At 58.6% G+C, this 20,297-nt stretch overlaps 2 protein-coding genes across 2 annotated transcripts; both read right to left on the reverse strand.

Annotated features, from left to right (window-relative positions):
• Positions 1–316: 316 nt before the first annotated feature.
• Positions 317–6,240, reverse strand: GFAP (glial fibrillary acidic protein). Its single transcript, XM_055697520.1, has 9 exons — positions 5,773–6,240; positions 5,415–5,475; positions 4,927–5,022; positions 4,685–4,846; positions 3,871–3,996; positions 3,436–3,656; positions 3,180–3,223; positions 2,392–2,477; positions 317–2,071 (listed from the first exon to the last, which is right to left on the reverse strand). The coding sequence occupies exons 1-9, from the start codon at positions 6,234–6,236 to the stop codon at positions 2,030–2,032; spliced, it is 1,302 nt and encodes a 433-aa protein (XP_055553495.1). The 5' UTR covers positions 6,237–6,240; the 3' UTR covers positions 317–2,029.
• A 3,502-nt stretch (positions 6,241–9,742) lies between these two features.
• On the reverse strand, positions 9,743–18,954 carry KIF18B (kinesin family member 18B). Its single transcript, XM_027816368.2, is given in 15 exon segments — positions 9,743–9,858; positions 10,239–10,330; positions 10,520–10,615; positions 11,353–11,896; positions 12,663–12,877; positions 13,611–13,726; positions 14,007–14,127; positions 14,861–14,903; positions 14,993–15,056; positions 15,175–15,249; positions 15,653–15,829; positions 16,055–16,252; positions 17,751–17,861; positions 18,145–18,249; positions 18,742–18,954. Coding segments are annotated over 15 exon segments (2,286 nt in total).
• Positions 18,955–20,297: the final 1,343 nt, after the last annotated feature.

Raw genomic sequence — 20,297 nt, forward strand, 5'->3', positions numbered from 1 at the left:
GAGCTGCAGCTTGGGTTTGTGTGGGGAAGGAGCCAAGTCAGGGGTTAAGAACCCCGAGAAGATCCCTGCTTCTCCTCCCTCCCACCCTGCATCCTGGGGCGGTTATTCCTGCCCCCACCTCCTTGCGCTGCAGTCCCATACGGGTGCTGACCCATGAAGCGCTGGCCATGCCTTGGGGTACAGCACCGAGCTTGCGTCCCCTGGCTTTGAGCTCAGTTTGGGCTCCCAAAGGGTCTCACCACCCCGTCTAATCCCAAAAAACCCAGGGCATGGGCTGTGGAGCGGCGGATTGCAGGCACAGCCATGGAAACACAGCATTCGCATTAGCTTTATTTCTCATCCGAAGCTGCTGCGGGTGTTAGTGCATTAATTCGGTGGCAGTGTGGGCTGCAGAGCTCCAGCCAGAGGCTGCTCACAGGGGACCGAGCCCCCGGGGCCACCACCACCCCACCCCACATGCCAAATGCAGGCAGCACCCGCATCTCCCATAACATCTCCTGCCTCTGGGAATGGCTCTGGAGTCGGTAGCTGCAAAGCATGCTCAGCACCTGAGCCAGGGGATGAGGGGGACAGAGGGGACAAGAGGGGTGGCATCTGGGTGGCATCTCGTGTGCTCATCCCAAAGGGCTTACAGGGTACGAGAAGTGCTGCTGGGTCATTGCTGCTGCGTTAGGTGGCATCAGGAAGGGTTTCGCTCATGGTCAATAGCTAAATTGAAGGTGGGGACAGGGGCTGTGGGCAAGCACCAGGCTGGGCAACGGCCCTGGGTGGCATGTGCTGGTTCAGGGGGAGCACGGGAGGACAGGCTGGGGGACAGGGCCATGTGGAGCCCAGGGACAAGGGATTTCTTCCAACCCCATCTTGAATGCCCATGTGGGGGATGGGTGTGGGCTGAACACATGGCAGGGAATGTGGCCAGGGCAGCCCCAGTCCCCCGTCCTCCTGGCTCCCAGGGTGAGCCCAGGCGGGACAGGCAGGGCAAAGATGGTTCTGTTTGTCCTCCCCCATCACTCCTGGATTGCGGGAGGCACTTCCTACTGTGAGAGCACCCATGGGTGCCCCAACACCCTCCTCCTCCTCCTCTGCACTCCCCTCCTCTCCATTTTCACCTGCATAGGACCCCTCCAGGTGAGGGGCCGGGCGCAGGGCCATGGGTCACCCCTCGCCACAAGCCCCTTGGGACTGTTATTCTCCACCACAGCGACAGGGACACCTTGGTGGCGGACACCAAGTGGGGGTCAGGATGGCCCTTAACTCTGTGCCAAGAGAAGCCCTTGAAGCCACCCAGCCTGCTGTGCCCACCACTGCTCCAGCCCCACAAACCAGCCCGGACACCCCAGTGTCCCCAGGAACCCTTCGTTATCCCCATTGCATCACCCTTCAACACCTTCCTGACAGCACCCTGCCTCTCCATCCTCCTTGTGCCTCGTGGCTAAGCTCACCCAATGCTGGTGGCAGGGAAATGTCCCTCACCAGCCGGTACCTTGCACCCTGCAGCCCCCCCACTGAAGGGTGCTCCAGGCCTGGGTGCACTGGGGAGATTTGGGGTGGCCTCCCAGACCAGAGAGAGGGTAGCAAAATGGGATGCAGGGAGAGATGCTCTTGGCACCACTGACTTTTCCAGCTGGTGCATGGAGATCGAAACAGGACAAACTCTCTTCCTGGGCATTGGTGAGCCGGAGACCAAGGGTGAGCATGGACATGACCCTGGAACCGCTGGCCCCTCCATGCTGTGGGACTGTGGTCCCACCCAGGCAGGGGAGCTCAGCCCTGCCTGGTACCCCCTCCCCGCAGTGTCCAGTCGGACGGGTGCTCTGCTGGCAGCCAGTCCTGAACAGGGTGCTAGCGGGGTCCCTGGGGCGCGAGGTGACATGGGAGAGGCCAGGCGTGGAGGCGAGGGAGATACTTGCTGCCAAAGGACCACCAGCTCCTCCTGTGACCTGTGCCCAGACGCAGGGCTCCCTTGCAGCATCAGACAGGACCTACGGAGCTATGGCTACAAGCATGTGGCTGCTGCAGCTCACCCACCCTACGCCGCCTCCTTGTGCTCCTGCTTGGACTCCTTGATCACCTGGAGGCAGAGTGAGAGGAACTGTCACCCTGGGGGTCAGGCTCTCCTCCCCGACTGAGCCTGCCTGGGCTCTGGATGAGCTTGGGGACAGGGACAGGCATGGTTTCCTCTATGAGCTGCCAGGCTCAGCTCCACCATGGTCCAGAGCTGGTTCATGCCGTGCTCTCAGGGCACTGGGATCATTGGTGCCCTGCCCAATGGCTGCTCTTGGGGCCGAGGAGGGCCCCATGTGCATAATGAGTGACCTCCTTGGGGACACCGCATGGGGAGGTAGGGGTGGAGGGGAGGTGGCATAGGTTACATGGATGAGGACTTCCCACCTCTCCATCTCTGGTCTCCACGGTTTTGACCACAATGCTCCTCTTCAGATGGGCTTCTGACAGGGATTTAGTGTCCAGGCTGGTCTCTAGGGGACATGGGCAGGACATGGTGGTGAGCCGGTGCCCAGGGTATAGCCCTTCCAGCCACACTCAAGTGGAGGCACCCAAAGGAAACAGGCTGAGCTGGAAAACCCTGAACCATGGGAGACAGTGGCCCTCGGGACATGACCAGTCTCAGGGACACTGTTGGCCCCAAGGACACATTTGGCCTTGGGCATGCAGCTGGCACTGGGGATGTGGCTGGCACTGAGGACGTGGCTGGCTTTGGGATGTGATTAGCCCTGGGGACACAGCTGGCACTGGGGACGTTTGGCATTGGAGATGTGGTTGGCCATGGGGACGTGGGTGGCTTTGGGATGCCATTGGGCTTGGGGATGGCGTCCTCCTTAGAGACACAGTTGGCACTGGGCAATACAGCTGGCCTTGGGGATGTCATTGGCCTTGGGAATGTGGTTGGCACTGGGGACATGGTGATGTGGTCTGTTTGGGGGATGTCATTGGCCCTGGGGACATGCTCAGCCTTGGGGATGTAGCCATGACACACTGCTTCCCCCAGCCTGGGAAAACCCAGGAGTCCTGGTTCCTTGTGATTCAGAGGAAAACCTCCCAGTCCCTCTGCGTGGAACAGGGACAGCTGAGACAGAAGCTCCTCCCATGAAGCCCCCAGAAGCCACCCCTGCTTGTGCCACCATCCTGCCCCCGTGCCCCACACGTAGCCACAGACTCACCTCGGATCTGCAGGTTGGAGAAGCTCTGCACAGGGATGGTGATCCTGCAGGAGCAACAGGGGACATTGGGAAGAGCACGGGGTCCTGCTGCCCAGTGCCCACCAGCTCCACTTTGCCCAGGGCTGGGGCAGGAGGGCTGGAGGATGGTCTCCAGCTGAGCCGGATGCCCCAGAGGGACGACGAGGACTTGGGCGTGGGTCTGGGCATGGCTGGGGATGGGGAGAGGGGCAGGATGGAGCCCCCGCTCTGCCATCACCTGCTCTCCTCGCCCTCCAGCAGCTTGCGGTACGTGGCGATCTCAATGTCGAGGGCCAGCTTGACATTGAGCAGATCCTGGTACTCCTGTAGGTGCCGGGCCATCTCCTCCTTGAGGCTGCGGATGTCCTCCTCCAGCCGCACCACTGTGTCCTGGTAGCCTGCCGTTTCCAGCGCGTAGCGCTCCTCCAGCTCCCGCAGCTGCCTCTCCTGGGACTCATTCTGGGGGGGTCACGAGGGGACATGACACCCTCCACAACCACCTTCTCCCAGGAGCTACAGGCTCTCCACAGCGCCCATCCATCTCCCATCCCTGGGGATGAGCCGTTGGCCCAGCAATGGGTAGTGGTCCCTGCCACCGTGCCAGGGAGCCCTGTGGTGGTGGCAGCTACCTGAGGCCATGTGTCTCCCCTTGCACCCCACGGCCATCACCCACCGAGCCCCGCAGAGCCTCCAGGTCACAGGTGAGGGCCTGGAGCTGGCGCCGATACTCGTTGGCCTCCTGCTTGGCTGCGCGCAGGGCTTCCGCGTGCCGGGCAGCCGCGTCCGTCAGGTCTGCAAACTGGGGGGGGAGGACACGCGCCATGGGATGGGACCACCCAGCAGGGATGTGTCCCCATGGCACCTGGCATGGGGACACAACCCTGCTCTGCTCCACAGGAGGAACATGACCCTGGTAGCACATGGTGTAAACATCCATGCTTTCATGGGAGGGAGGCACAGCACACACGGGACATGTCCCCAGTGGTGCATGGTGCTGGGGATGTGTCCCTGCCCTTGTGGGTGGAAGGGACAGTGCACATGAGGCATGTGGCCGATGGCATGTGTCATGGAGGCATGTCCCTGCTCCCTTGAGGTGATGGGACAGCAGACATGGGACACATCCCTGATGGCAGGTGTTGCTGGGGACATGTCCCTGCTTTGTGGGTGGGAGGGATGGTGCCTTGGGATACCACAGGGGATATGTCCCTGCTCCTGTGGGATGGTGCACATGGGCTGTGTCACCGTGAACACAACTCCCTAGGAGCTGTGCCTACGTAACTCACCACAGGGGACGCATCCCTGCTCCCCACAGGGACCAAACCAGGACACGGGACACAAGCAGGGACAGTGGGGATCCCAAACCCCATGCACCACCGACAAGTAGAGCCACCCAACGCTGGGGTGGTCGACCCCAGCCCCGAGCAGGTGATATCCTGGGAGGGGACAGCCAGGCCACCCATCCACTGGGTGATCGGCTCCCACTGCACCTTGGACTTGTACCACTCCTCGGTTTCCTGGATGTTGCTGGTGGCCATGGCCTCGTACTGGCTGCGGATGTCACGCAGGGCGGCTGTCAGGTCCGGCTTGCTTGCATCCACCTCCACGTGCACCCGTTGCCGGGCCAGCTGCTCCTGCAGCTCCCGCAGCTCCTGGGGAAACACCAGGGATCAGCCCAGCCCCCCCCCCCCCGCGCCCTGGGAGCCCCCCGGCCCCACGCGAGTGGGCTTACCTCCTCGTGGACCTTGCGGAGGAAGGTGATCTCATCCTGCAGGGTCCCCACCCGCCGCTCCAGGTCCAGGCGAGCCAAGGCAGCAGCATCCACATCCTGTCACCACAGCCGGAGAGAAGGGACAGTCCCCAGCGCTGGCCACCTGGCTCTGCTCCCTCCTGAGCTGCCTGGCCCTGCCCATTCCTGCCCAGTTCTGCCTTGTTCTGCCCAGCTCTGCCCCATTCTGCTCACCATAACACATCCCAGCCCCTCCCTGCCTGCTCCTGCCCATCCCTGTCTTGTCCTCGCCCATCTTTGCCCCATCCTTGCCCCATCCCTGTCTGATCTATCCATGCCCATCCCTGCCCCACCGATCCGTGCTCCACCCCTGCCCCATCCCTATCCTGTCTGTCCATGCCCATCCCTGCCCATCCCTGAGGGAGGCTGAGCAAGGGGCTGAGCCTTTGGGGTGCAGGATGACAGACGCAGGATCTGGCCCCTGCCCTCACCTGCCTGTAGGCAGCCAGGTTGCTCTCGGCCTCCAGCCGCAGGGTCACCTCGTCCTGCAGCCTGCGCCAGCACGGAGAGACACCGTTACTCACTTGGCTTTGGCGCCCATTCAGCACTGTCACTCGTTACTCTCAGTCCCACCGACAGAGCCCCCTGGGTCAACACAGCCCCGCGCCACCAGCATCCATGCCGCACTGGTGCATGTTCCCATCCCACACACCCCACCACCCTCTCACACTGTTCTTGGGGGTCACCCTGGTCCCTGTTGCCACCCATGTTCCCATCACCGCCCTGGTCCCCATCATCACGGTGGCCACCTTGGTCCCCAGGACTACCCCAAGCAGGGCAGTGCCTTACTTCTGCTGGAGGCTGCTGAGGTCCTCGGCAAGGTTGTCTCTCTCAATTTCCAGACGGGCTTTGGCCGTGGCCAACTGCTCCACGTGGCGCCGCAGGTCACGCAGCTCCTCCTGGTAGATGTTGGCCAGACGCGGGGGTTCTTGGTCCCGCACCTGGTTCAGCTCCACAACTAGCACCTTGTTCTGCTGCTCCAGGAGCCGGACCTTCTCGATATAGCTGGCAAAGCGGTCATTGAGCTCCATCATCTCCACTTTCTCGTTGGTGCGTGTCTCTCTGAACTCTGAGTTGAGTGCCGCAGCCAGCGAGAAGTCCATCTTGCCTGACCCCAGGCGGGCACCCGTGCGGGCACCTGGCTGGGTGCTGTGGGGAGCACGCAGCCGGGCTGGGGGGCTGGTGGGGAGCACCCGGTACATCGGGGTGGTGGGGCTGAAGCGGCGGCCATAGGACAGCCGCTGGCTCTCCATGCTGAAGGGGTGAGTGCAATGTGCCTGCCCAGGAGGTTTTATAGACCCCGGGGGCCCCCGCCCCACCAGTCGCCCTGGCACTGGCCACTGGCCAGCGAGCCAGAGGGCCGGCATGAAAGCCAGCCTTTGTGGCACCCTGCAGGGGTGGATGTGCCCTGGCTCCCAGCCCAGGCACTGCGGCACGGCCCCCTGCCCACCGCCTGCCCCCCCGACGGGCACTGCAGGGGCACCCCACGGGGCAGCCATAGGGTGGGTGCTGGGTGCGAGGCTGAGCAAACACCAAGAGGCTGGGTGCGATGCCATGGGGCACCGTGGGTGCAGGGAGCAAGGCCGGGTGCCATAGGGTGCCCGCAGCACGGGTCCAGGGGATTCCGCACCCTGGGGATCATCCCCACGACACCCCTGGCCCCAGCAGCCTCTCAGGGTGCTCAGGGAAGAAAGACAGTGCACAGGCTCAGGTGTACGTGTGCACGGCCACCCCCCTGACACACACACCTGCACGTATATGCACACACCCTGACATGCCTGTGAACACGCACACACATGCTTACATGGGCACTCACCCCTGTGTATGCTGCTGGTATGGATCCCCGCACATGCAGGGACCCCACCGTCCTGTGCACGCATCCGTGAGGAGGCAGCCACGCACATGGGTGTGCACATCCACTCGTATGCATGCGCACACACATGTGCGCACACAGGCTGCCCATGTCCACACACACACATGCACGCCTGTCCCTCCATGCCTGTCTGCACACACACGCACCACATGCAATGCACACACGCATGCCTACCCTTGTACATACACATGTATACACGTGTGCACGTACGCACACGCACACTGCTTTCCCTGAACTTGTGTGCACACACGCGGAGCTGCACACACCTGTCTACCCTTCCATGTAGACACGACATGCACGGCCATCCTGCTATGCCTACACAGGCACGGCCACATACGCGCACACACACATGTGTGCACACGCCCACGTTCCCCGTGTCACGTCCCCCCCAGGACAAGCCCCGCTACAAGCCGCTCAGCACCAGCCACCAAAGCCCCATCTCCCCAGTGGGCCGAGACACTTTGCAGGCGTTCTGGCAGCACAGGCGGGCTGCTAATTAAGGCAGGCTGCTAATTAAGTGGCTGAAGCCTCCAAAATCCTTTCCACACCAGCGGGTCTGTAAAAGGCTCCTGCTGGAGCCTGGCTGGGACTCAGGACACCAGGTCCCCTTCCCAGATCCAGGTGGGGTCTGATTCTGCCACAGCCGCATGTGTGTGGCCATGTCACTGCTCACGCATGCACCGAGCCTGAGGAGTCTTTTGCCCTCCTCGATGGCTCATGGTGGGGAGGTGGGCGAGGGTTGAGACCCTCTCCTGGGTGGAGGCTGGGTGCCAGGGGCTTTCCCTGGGCAGCTGAAAGGGGCTTTGTGCGGGGCTGGAGCCGGCGCGGTCCGGCACAGCCGTGGGGAGCCTTTGTGCCAGGGCACGGCGCTGCCGGGAAGCAGAGGGGACGGATCCAGGGGCAGCGGTGATGGGCACAGGGCCACCACCAGCCCTGTCGTCCCCCCCCCCGCCCCGAGCCACAGTGTCATGGCCAAAAAGGGGGCATGGGCAGGCCTTGGGGACAGCCTACACATAGGGACAGTGGTGTTTTGGGGGGCCAGGGGCACAGGGGGCACACGGTGGCACCTGGCTGCGTGCCCTGAGAGGCAGGTGGGGGGAAGCTGGGGGACAGGGGTCCCTGGGGATGCTGCAGGCCCGTGGATGGGGACAGGTCTCACCAGCCGCCAGCTAGGTGGCAGCCTATGGCCGGGAAAGGCTCCCTGCCCGCTCCGGGACAGGGACAGGCAGCCAGGACCCGCACCGTGGCCACCATCGCTGAGCCACCAACAGGGAGGGTTGTGGCAACAGCTATGCCGCCCATGGGTGCGCTCTGTGGGGACCCAGAGCCGCTCTGGGGAGTCATACCGATGGCACTGCTAGCACTGAGGCAGTGCTTGGGGACAACCTCTTGCTGCCACATCCTCTTCCAATGGCCAATAGCTCCTTGTCTCCAGCCAGCCCCGTGCCCTTCCAGCTGTCCTGGGCCGGTGTCACCAGTGAGGGGCAGGGGTTTTGCTCACAGAAACGCCGGGTTTGGGGCACCTACATACCCCATATGTGCTGCCTGGCAGCCCCAGCCTGCCAGCACAGTGACCTCCCTGGGGACCCATGACAGCCCACGGTGGCAGGGGAACCTCCATCCCTACAGGCTTTCTAAAGTCCCCTGGGGGTGCACAGGCCTCATAGGGCAGGGAGACACAGCAGGAGTGCAGGGGCCTCAGGGTCCTCGGCAAGCCCCCACACCGCTCCCCAGAGATTTTTCTCCCAGCTCCTACGCAGCCAGGATCAAAGCATGGAAAGCTGTCACTCCCAGCGGCTGCGAGGAGGCAGAGCTGGGCTCTCCCCCCTCTTAATGAGACAAACGAACTGGGAGCAGGCTGGAAGTTTTAATTAGAAGCTTCCAGCCTCTGAGAAGGCAAAGGCCAGGCAGGAAAGTAGGACAGAAGGAGCCAATGACCCCAGTCCCTATGGGACAGCAGCATGCTCAGAGCTGGGTCCACAATCCTTATCCTGCTACTGCCACACTTGGTCACCTCTAGGGATGGCTACCAGGAGCTGGTGCAGGCAGCCAGGTGTGTCAGCGCCCAGATGTGCCCTGGCATGGCAGGAAAGGGGGCCAGGGGGGGTCAGGGCACAGCTGTGGTCCCCAGGTAGGGATGCTTGGAGCTCTCTGCCCCAGGACCTCACAGGCAGCTGAACTGAGGATCCCAGGAGCACAAGGAGACAGGGGCAGCAGCAATGGGGTTTTAGCAGGGGAGAAACAGCACAGAAAGTTTCCCCCATCAATGTCAAGGGGGGGGCAGGAGCAAGGAGGGGAGGCAGCCTCCAAGGCCCCTTGCCTGCCCTCTGGGACACTAAGCAAGCAGCCCAGACCCCCATCCAGGCAGAGCAAAGGGGGCAGGCACATGCACAGGGCTCCCATGATGATGGGAGATGGGGGGGGAAAGCCACGATGGAGCCCACCCCCAGGAGCAAGGGCCTTTTCCAGGCCGGCTCAGACGGAAGCCACTACCCAACCCCAGCTCCCCATAGGAGGGGGAGGCGCAAAGCAAGAGGAACACATCTCCCCTCGCCCCTCTCGTTTGAAATGAAGGGATTTATTAAAAGCACATGTTATTTCTTAGCATCACCCATCTGTTAGTACTCGACACCCTAGCACAGATTTGAGAGGGGCTGAGAGGGAACAGCAATAATCCATCTGCTGCAAAAACACACGGGGCTGCGTCGAGGCGGGGGACACAACCAGGAGCCTGGGCAGGAGGCAGCAGGGGATGACTAGGGCTAGAAGAAAGGCTGGAGGGGATCATTATGGGGCTGCAGGAAGGAGGAGATAGAGCTCTCAGAGAAAGGAAGAAGTTTGGCACCAGGGTTTGGACTTTGGGAAGGATCCGGGATGGTGGAGCCATCAGCATAAGAGCTTCATTGGCTGGGGGGTGGGACGAGGGCAGGCGCTGCCAAGAGCCACAGGCTTTTTACTGGTCTCCTTGCTGCCCTTCCAAGCAATGGCACTTGAACGAGGTTCTGAGGATGGAAAGAGAAGTGGATGAGGCAACTCCTCAGTAAAAGCAGCAAACCCAGGTCCCCTCTTGACAGAGATCTAAGTGCTGCCGGCTCTCTCCTCCTTTCTGCCCCTCTCCGAGCACCCACTGCCCTTCCCCGCGGTTGTGGCTGCAGCCAGGAAGCAGCAAACCTCCAACAGCATCTTCCACCAGCACCAAACATCCTGATCCCCAGGAACCTGCACACACACACCCCCCACCCCACCCCCCCGAACTAGAATGAGGCAAGCACAGCACCACTTTGCTGCCTGCCCAGAGGCAGGGATCACTCCCACAGCCTTGTGCAACTGAAAGAGTAGCTCCCCAGGCTCCTGGCCAGGTGCAGAGGGGAAAAGGTCTCACCAGGGATGCAGGAGGGCTGCCGAGATCTCTGGCTGCTGCTCAGAAGTTGGCTGATGTGGCTCTGGAGCACACCCAGGGAGGGGGAAGCAGTGCTGTGGAAGAGAAAAAGGCCATTTTAAACCCCCGAGGCTCAGAGCAGAGCCCCCCCATCGTCCCAAGATATCACAGAAGATGTGGAGCAAATGCAGGCAGGGATGGGAGCTGGAGCTCCGGAGGGGAGCACAGGCAGGAGCTGCCAGCACAGAGTGCTCTGGGGCACAGGGTGCTAGTGGATGCCTCACCTCTCCACTCTCTTTCGCTTCTGTGCGGGTACTCTGGAGACAGAGGAGGGCTTGGGGATGGAGGAACCCCTGATGACAGACAATGGGATGCAGGTTCTGTAGCCAAGGAAAAGAGTGTTATTGCCAGGGCTGGATCCTGACTACTTGCTCCCATGAGGCTCAGAAGCAACCAGGCCAACACAAGTCACAGGAAGCCTGCCCAGTGCTGTCGGGGAAAATTATTCAAACAGGGATGAATCCTCAGGAGATCCACACAGTAGGTGGCAACCACCAGGTACTGCTGCTCCCAGAGGTCATCAGGCCAGTCCCTGGTACCTCTGCTCACCCAGTTTACCCTCCATAGGAATGATTTCCTACAGCTATAGGAGGACATGCCGAGACCTAAGGGTGTCCTGCATTATCAAGTGCATACTGATCCCTGGTTTTGGATGGTCACAAACTCATGCAGCTCTGTAAAAGCCAGAGCCTCTTCAAAACATGAGCAGTTAAGAGAAAACCTGAAAAACTCCACGCTATGCAGTCCCAACCCTGGCTCCAGCCTCTCTGGGAGGAGAAGCGATGCCCCACCTGCTTCCCAACAAGCACTTAGGGCTCCAGAACAGAACCATCCCCATGTCCAAAGGGAAAAGGACAAGGAGGAATAGATTTTCTTGGAATGCTTTTTGTATCTTGCAAGCAATCCGCACACAAGCTTGGCCCGCTGGCTCAGCCTGTGGACAGGCAGTGTCTTCTGCCCAGTCCCCCTTCTCAGCAGAGCTGCAGTGATCCACAAAGGATTCACTCAAACAGCAAGACCATGGAGAAGGGATCACCAAAACAAAGGCAGCACTTACTTGGCCACAAAGACGCTGTTCTGCTTGTTTAGAATGTTCTGGATGCTCTCCCAAACAGAGAACTCAGATGGGTTGAAGGCAACCGGCTTGTCTGCGCCAGGTGAGCTGCTGTCCTCGTAAATATCAAAAGTCACATTCAGGTTGTGGACAGGCAGGGCAGGCTGGGTGCAGCCGTTTTGGGCAGCTGACACCATCAGGGGCACACATCTTTTGGTGGCTGTCAGCAGGGAGGTTCCGGGGGTGCAACACGATGACACAGGGGAGACAGGGGGTGCCTGGGCTGCTGCTTTGAGGCAGAGGGTGCCTGGGCTTGGTGTCACCCTGGGAGTCTCTGCTTCTTTCCCACATCTCCGCTGGAGTTTCGTCTGCGTTTTGAGGCTGCAGGGAGCTCCCACTTGGGAAGCACTGTTCACCTCAGACCTCCTCCTCTTCTTCGTCGGGCTGGGAGCCATTGGTGTGGGACGGGAGAGTGGAGCAACCTGCTCCAAGCATTGTAGGGTGGCACTCCTCACAGGGGTACTGGGCACAGCAAAAGACATCTCAGCTAGAAGAGCAGAGATAAAAAGTCACCTCCCTGTCTGCAGCTCCCAGGCACCTCCAAACCCTGGGGCGTCCCTCTCTGCACCCCCATCACAGCTCCACAGAGACCTGCCCAGCAAGCCCTACAGCAGCCATTTGCCAGCGGGTGTTTCCATCAAACCACGTTAAACCCAGAGGAAAAGAGCTAGCACAAATAATCCTGCACCCTGTCAGCCTAAAGGCACCAGGCTGGTCCCAACGCGAGCGCCCTGTGGCAATGGCTGGTGTGTTCCCAGACAACGGGGTCTGCAGAACCCACAGCTTTGCTATCAGGTTCATGCATTGGTACTGAGGATGAGGAAGAAGAGCTCAGCTCTGGACAGACACAGGCTCCCAGCTGGGAGGCTACAGCCAGGCTGATTCGGGCAAACGTACCAGAGGAGTAAACAAGATGAGAAAAAAAAATTGGATCAAAACTGCTGCTTTGGTCTCCTGGTGCAGAGATATCACTCACTCACATTTAAGCTGACTTGCACACACATGCTGAGCTCCCTGGAGACAAGAGCTGCTCATGCACCCTGCCGTGCCTCGGGCTGCCGGAGATGCTGGCCGTGCTACAAAGCGAGGCTGGAGCCGCTCTTGGCATAACCCACTGGGTGCCACGTCAGGAGAAACTCATCTCCCTGCCCTGTACCCATGGCTGGGAGTTGTCCCCCTGCACCAGCTCCCCCAGTGCACACTGAGACAAAGGAGAGGGGACAGCACTGACTGCCTCAAATCCAAATCCTCACCATTACAGCCCTGCTGCACCCTCTGGACTGAGGTGGCTGTGCTGACTTCTGTGGATCTGTTCAGAGATGTGCCTTGCTCCAGGCTTACACCAGCCTCTTGATGGACCAGGTGCTCCAGTTCCTCAAATTCAGAGACCATGTCAGGAGTAAGGAGGCTGGCAGCCTTCAAGACTGAATATTGCTTTCAGGCAACGCTCAGGATGGCAGCTACAAGCCTGGGACCGAGACAGACCAAGAAACAGTTAGCAGGTGAGCTTGGGCTGGTGGCACCAGAGCCTCAGCACCATCAGCATCACCTCCAAGACACCTCCTTGTGTGGGGCAAAGCCCATTAGCAGAGGGAAAGAGGCAAAATTTGAAGCTGTGAGATACGCAAGCTGTAAATCTTACTGGAGAATCTGAGCTGTGAGTTGTAACCAACAGGTGAACATACAGGGGACAAAATGGCATCCACAGACTTTTTGCTGGGCTCTTCACACACTCATTGGCTTGGCTAGAGGCAGACAGAGATCCAGGCACAGATCAAGGCCAGCCTCCCTCAAGAGACCTTTCTAAAGAGGTTCATTCTGCCAAGATGCTTGTGGCAGAGACATCAGCAGATGGTGCCATGGGAACCCTGCCAGGGCAGGACCTGGGGGAGCAGAGGCAGGAGGAAAGACTTCATAGAGGTAATTTTAAGACTAACACCATGCACTTAAGGCTCACACAGTTGTTATGCCTGGAAACCTTCATTGCTGGCATTTCCAGAAGAGATTATCCCATGGGATTAGATCCCCAGGAGCCAAATGCCTTATTTTACAGGGTAGGCAGTCATCTGCAAGCAAAGACCTGGTCCCATCTCCATCTAGACCATCCCTAGGATGGCTACGTGGAACAAAGGGGTGCACAACCCGTCCTCCACAGGCAAACAAGAAGCAGCAGCATGTGGGGAGGGCATGAGGACACTCACATCTCTGTCTGGCTGCCAGACAACCCCTGTAAAAGGCAGTTTGGTTTCTTCAGTTCCAGCTGGAGATCTGTCTGGTGGGTTGCTCTGGGGCTGCTGGGAAGCATTTCCTCTGGAGCCTGGAGCAATCAGCCAAAAATCCTTACTTATTGAGACTACAATTAGCCCATATTTAAGCTGCGTTTAGCCCCCAAACTCTCTGTTGTCTGGGAAGTTAAGAGGTTTCGCTAGCAATCCACAGCCTAGCACATGCTGAGCCAGGACCCCAGAGACTGGCTGAGCTCTTGCCCTCTCCCAGCACGCCCAGTGTACCCTACAAGGCTATTTGAGCGCCCCCAGCCTCTTCTGGACCCTGTTCATTACGCCAAGCCCTGCTGTGCTGCCCACCCCTTCTCTCACTTTCTCCTCCGATTCCAGCCGCAGCTTAACAGGCCATCCAGCTTTCACCTGCTGCTCCTCTCCATCACTCTCCCTCTGATCATCCAGGGCCAAGCCTGTCTTTGGGACAGCTTCCTCCAGCCTACAGATGCCAGAAGAGTCATTTAGGTTGGAAAAGACCTTTGAGATCATCAAGTCCAACTGTTAACCCAGGACTGCCAAGTCCATCACTAAACCATATCCCCAAGCACATGTTTCCAGCGGACATCTAGTAAGCTGAAGTCCCCCACAAGAATAAGGGCTAGCAATTGTGAGAATTCCAGCTGCTTATAGAATATTTCATCTGCTGTTTCATCCTGGTCAGGTGGTCTATAACAGACTCGCACCGGGATATCCACCTTGTTGGCCCTCCCTCTAATTCTTACCCATAAACACTCCACCCTACTGTCACCATCATTCAGCTCTAGGCAGTCTAAACGCTCCCTGACTACCCTGCTGCTTCTCCTTCCCTGCCTGTCCCTTCCGGAGGGTTTGTAGCCATTCACTGCAGCATTCCAGTTGTGCAAATCATCCCACCATGTTTCTGTGACGGTGACTATGCTGTCTTCCTACTGCACGACAGCTTCCAGCTCCTTCTGTTTGTTGCCCACACTTCAGGCATTAGTGTAGATGCACCTCAGCTGGGCTATCTCCCTTCCAGCCCTGGCATACTGCCCCCAGGCTCATCTCTAAAGACCTTGGTTTTATTCTCTTCCCCCTTCAAGTTTAAAGCTCTCCCAATGAGCCCTGCTGACTCCTGACCTAGGATCCTTTTTCCTCTACGGGACAGGTGACTCCTAGCTGTTGCCAGCCGGCCTGCTGCCATATAAACCAACCCATGGAAACCCTGTGGGCTCCTTGACACAGGGGACACCAGGAGGTCACACCAAGCTCTGTCCTTCCTCCCCACCAGCCTCACCTGGACAGCCTTGCTGGGCTTGAGCTGAGGGAAGCCTGTGGTGCTGGTGCCTGGTTCTCTGCCTCCCGTGCAGCATCCTTATAGGCACGAAGCTTTGCCTGCAGATCTGCCGCCTGCAAGGAAGAACCATCTGTTGCTCCGATAGTTTCATGACCCCCAGGAACTCAGAGGCCTGCACCCCAAGCAAATCACAGCTAAAGACAGAGCCCTGCCCTCCCACCAGCGTCTCGCCTCTGCTTGCAGCCGCTTACAGATCGCGGCGTCTTTACTGATGTGGGAGTCTATGCTGAGCACATTGCTCCTCAGCTGCAGAGACAGGGATGAGGCAGAGGTTAAAGCAGCACTGGGGCAGCACATACCCCCTCTCCTGACATTGGAGCAGGGCAGCTACTCAGCCTCCTCCACACTCCAGGGTCCCCAGAGAGCCCCAAGGTGGCTACGGTGGACATGACCTGTGCTCAGGGACATGCTGCTGCAGTCACAAGTCGTTTTGGGCTCTGGGCTGAGAGGCTTTAGCAGAAGACCAGGCACCCGCTGTCTGCAGCTTCATCAGCTGCTTTCTGCCCCGAGCAACACCCCCAGGGCTGGAAAACTCAAGCTGGATAAGGAAGGCACCCACTAACCTACACCACTACGCACCAGGCTCCTGCCCACCCATCCCCAGAAGCTCCCAAACACACAGATCACCACCACAACATGAGATTCTCACCGACTGCTTGATGTCCTTGGCCCGGCTGGCATACTTGAGTGTGTTGTAGGTGTCCTCATAAGCCAGCACGCAGGGACTCACAGCGGTGATCGTGGTGGTACGGCAGTTGCCACCAATGGAGTCCTTCAGCAAGCGCGTGAGCTTGCTGTTCCGGTACGGGATGTGGGTTTTCTTGCTCTGTACCAGGAGATCAAGGGTCTGCTCAGCTTTTGTCCCTTGGGCACTCAGCTCTGAATCCTGTGCCACAAGGGAACAGCCACACTCATCCCATAGCACCTCTCAGAGCCCAGCCCAGGTTGCTGTCCCCACCACACTGGCAGGACCACCACTTAAGGACAGCACTCACATTCACCCACTCCAGAGAGCCAGAGCCTGGCAAGGCCACAGGAGGAACAATATTACCTTTCCATCAGCCAATGCATTGATGAAATTGATGAGGGCCAGCAGTGAGCGGTTGATGTTGGTGCCCTCCCAGAGCCACTTTCCCTTGGTGTCGGTGACCGAAGATCGCTCTGAGCCTGCCAGGTCGACCAAGCTCATCCTGGCCACTTGAAAATCCCGAGTGAGGCCGCAAATGCGATCCCACTGCTTCACACAGATCTGCAAGAACAGAGGTTGGTGAGGCTGCAGCTCGACAAGACATGTGGGGTGGTTGCTGGCTGGAGGCAGCATCACCGGCGGGGCAAGGTTTTGATGTTTATAACAGGATGGCAAAGTGGATCATGTGGGCTGTGAGATCAGGCAGGAAGACAACAGGAACCTGGCACACTGAGAAGACAAGCCAAAAACCTCAGTGATGACATGAGTAGCAAAGCCACAGAAGGGATCTTGCAGGAAGTCACAGAGCTACAGAAAATAATCAGCATCTCCTACATGTGGTGACTGAGCAGGGTACAGCTGGCCAGGTCCCTGAAGGGCAACACGCTAACTCAGAGCTCTGTCGCGACCTGGGAAGGGCTCACGCACAGTGGCAGCCCCAGTCCCAACTTAGATTGTGGATTTTGCTAGCAAACCTCAGACAGGGGCTGCAAGCCCCCAGTCACAGCCTTGCAGCACCTCCAGGGAGGCATTCAGCCAGGGCTTTCAGTGCCAAGCCCATTTCCCACAGCTGGTGCAGGTGAGGAGGAACAGAGCCACTGAGACTCACCTGGCAGTACCACTCCATAACTTCCCCTTCTGCGTCCCTAAAGATCTCCCAAGAGAAGCAATCACTTCCCTTACTTCCCTATAACACCCTCAGCCCCCCAGGAGCAACTCCTGCATGGACTGGAGGTGCCATGGAGATGCTGGAGGCCAGTGACTGGTCCTGTGTCCTCATGAGACTGCAGTTTGCCTGCCAGGAGCCAGAGCTGGCAGTGGGAAGGGCAGATTTCCAGCACAGCTAATGGATTTGCAGCAGGCAGGAATCCAGCACCCACTGACAAGCCCAGCTGGGAAGCCGGCTGGAAAAGCATCCAGACACCTGGACTTCACCCCTGCAAGCAGCAACGGGCAAGGCACCAGGTTCAGACTAAAATTACAGTCAGAGCCCTCTGTCTCCCCATGCAGCCGTGACAGCCCTGCTAATTTGGGGAAGGGCCTGGCTGGAATTGAAATCAACTGGAAGTTTTATATAGCAGAGCACTGAGAAACCAGGAAGCAAATTTACAGAGCCCCCAGGGGAGCATAATTCCTGACACGGTACCAAGGGAGACACAGCAGAGGTGACAGCCTGCCTGCAGCATCTGGGGGGATGCGCAAGTCAGCCCCCTTTGCTCTGGGTCAGGTTTTAGGTATGGCTCCCACATGCTAAGTCAGCAAAAGTCAAAAGCACAAAGTGAAATTTCAGCCCTTGGGAGATGTAACATCAAGCTGGGAGTACAGGGCTGTCCAGGGGATGTGGCCATCAGCATGACCGCTATGTGCTGTCCTGCTGCAGCATTGGCTAGTGGCCTGCCCAGCCCTATAGCACTTTTCACGGCCACAACCACTCTGATTTTCCCCGGGGCACACCAGCAGCAGGGGCAGGAACCCCATAATGCTGGTCCTGGCACAGCCTTGCATCCTAGCCCTCTTTTCAGCACAAAACCCAAGCAATGTCATAACCGCCAGCCCTCACCTGGAAGATGGCGTGTGAGCGGGAGGCGGTGGCATTGGCATCGGTGGGATGCTGTACCCGGTTTTTGTTGCCAGCAGCCAACGTCTCCAGGAGCTGCTCTGCCGACATGGGCTGGGAGAGAACGGGTAGAGGGCTGGTATCAGCACACCCCGTAAACAGGCACCAAGACAACACGACACCAAGCAGCCATGGCAACTCGGGCTGACAGCATCCTGCAGCTCTGCAGGCCTTGTTTCAGCATGGGGTCACGTTTGCTGTCAGCCGGGAGCCGTGCAGATGGCACCCCGGTATCTTCACACACACACTCATGCCTGTGACCCCAGGACACACATCCACTTTCAGAACTGGTATAGGTGCAGCATTGCCCAGGCTTTGTGCCCATTTTTATACCCACCTGGTGGAAGGACAGACCCTGAACCACAACTCCTTTCTTGGGATCCTCCCAGATGGCCAGAGGGCCCTTGGGCTCCAGCAGGTCATGGATCTGTTCGTTGTACACCTGGAGCAGGGAACTTAATGTAAGGCTGAGGGTTTGGTTCCCTGCTGACAAACAGAGAGCGGAGCCTTGTACCCCCCCAGAGTCACACAACCCAGTGGCTCCAACATCACCTCCAGGACCTCACGGCACCGAGAACAGCTGACAGCACTCTAAATGCAGAGGATGGCTTGGCAGGAGGGATTGACTGGCAAGTCCCTGTGCCACCGCTCCTCTAAAGCCCTTTCAGCCGGGAAGTTCTCATTGCTACAGGGACCATGGCAAGGAAGAGAATTCCCTGACTCCAGATGGGAGAAACCAGCAGCACCAGTTTACCGAACTGGGTGGGCAAGCCTGCTTCCAGTCGGGCTCTAGGGCTGCCCTGGGGATGCCAGGCACAACTGGCAGTGCAGCAGGTACCCTGATAGTGGCACTACAGGGTCTGGATCAACCCCAAATCTTAGCAACAGCGACCTACACAGAGACAGGAGGGGACAGGGCTCAGCTGCCGCGTACCTCCTGGTAGGAGACTAGGATCTCACAGATCTTCTCCTCCTTTCTGGCCTCAATCCTTTTGTAAAGTTCCACCATGGTGAGGTACACGATGCCAGGGCTTTTCTCTGAGCCCAACATGGTGTAGGTTTTTCCTGCTCCCGTTGCGCCATAGGCAAACGCTGTGAGGAGAAAGGGTGGATGGATGGTTGAAATGATCGTTAACGGGAGTGACATAATGTCCTCTCCTTGTCGGAGAGCTTCCTGCAGCAACCCCTGTGGTGGGGGTCACTCACAGGCTTTGTGGAGACAAGGCAAAGCTAATTACCCTCCGCACTAGCTGCATTACCCTTCAGTGCAATTGTTTTCTGTGTTTCAGCTTCTCTAATTTAGCAGGGACAGAATGAGTCCCCAAACTATCACTTGCTTAGACGCTCAAATCGTCCCTGAACCTGCCCTTTAACAAGCCGAGCAGCCCCATTCCCCCATCTCTCAAAAGGTGTTGCTTCTTTCAGACCTTGTAATTCATCTCATATTCCACCACCCACCCCCTGCATCTTTTAATACCCTCTCTGAAGCACCACCCTCAGAGCAGGACACACTAATCCAGAGAGCCTCAGCCCTTCTTCCCATTAGCAGCACTCAGTGCTTCACAGTTCTCTCATTTGAAGATCCTGAAGTTATTTTATGCAGATAGAGACACGAGACGTGCCTGCCAGGTGGGCACGGTGACAGAGGCAGCCTTCAGCGGCTCGCAGAGCACACCGGAGAGCCAGGAATAGCATCCTCCAGTGCCCAGCCCGGCACATGATTAGACAGGAGAGCAGTTGTCTCCCGCTCAGTGCCTGCCTCGCAGAAGTGATGTGCTTGTTAAGTCGATCGTCTGATGACAGCCTGTGAACAGCACAGGGGTCTGCAGCGTCAGGCAAAGAGCTTTCAGACCTGGCTTTACAGAGCTGCCAGCCTGGGAGATGCTCACACCCCACGACGAGTCAGTTTCACCTCAGGTCCCGCTCTGAAACTCAGCATCCTCCCAAAGCTCTGCCCATCACAGCGATTCAGGCTGGGAAGGGATGGCAAAATCAAGGTGCTCTCTGTGCTATGGATCCATCCAACTTCCTCCCATCATTCCCACCCCAGGAGAGCAGAGAGCAAGTGATCCTTGTCCCTCAAAATGCCTGGAAAGCACCTGCCCAGCCTCATTTTCTACCCCGACAACCCACCACCATCCTCTACATCACGTCTCCTGGAGCGCCGAGCACCATTGCAGCCCCCAGCACCATAGAACAGCCTGGGCTGCAAGGGACCTGGAGAGATCATCCTGTCCAAGCTTTTGTAGGAAAGGAAGCCCAGATGGGATCATCTCACACCCTGTCCAGTTGCATCTTCAACACCTACAGGTATGGGGACTCTGCTGTGTCCCTGGGGAGGTTGTTCCAGTGAATGTCCTCACTATAAAAACCACCTGTCATATTGAGATGAAATCTCTCCTGGTGCAATGTATACCTGTTGCCCATTGTCTTCTCCTTGTGACCAAGCGCCTCCATCCTCTGCAGCTGCCCTTTAAGTACTCAAAAACC

The sequence above is a fragment of the Falco cherrug genome, chromosome 20, assembly GCF_023634085.1.
Source record: "Falco cherrug isolate bFalChe1 chromosome 20, bFalChe1.pri, whole genome shotgun sequence".
Taxonomy (NCBI): Eukaryota; Metazoa; Chordata; class Aves; order Falconiformes; family Falconidae; genus Falco; species Falco cherrug.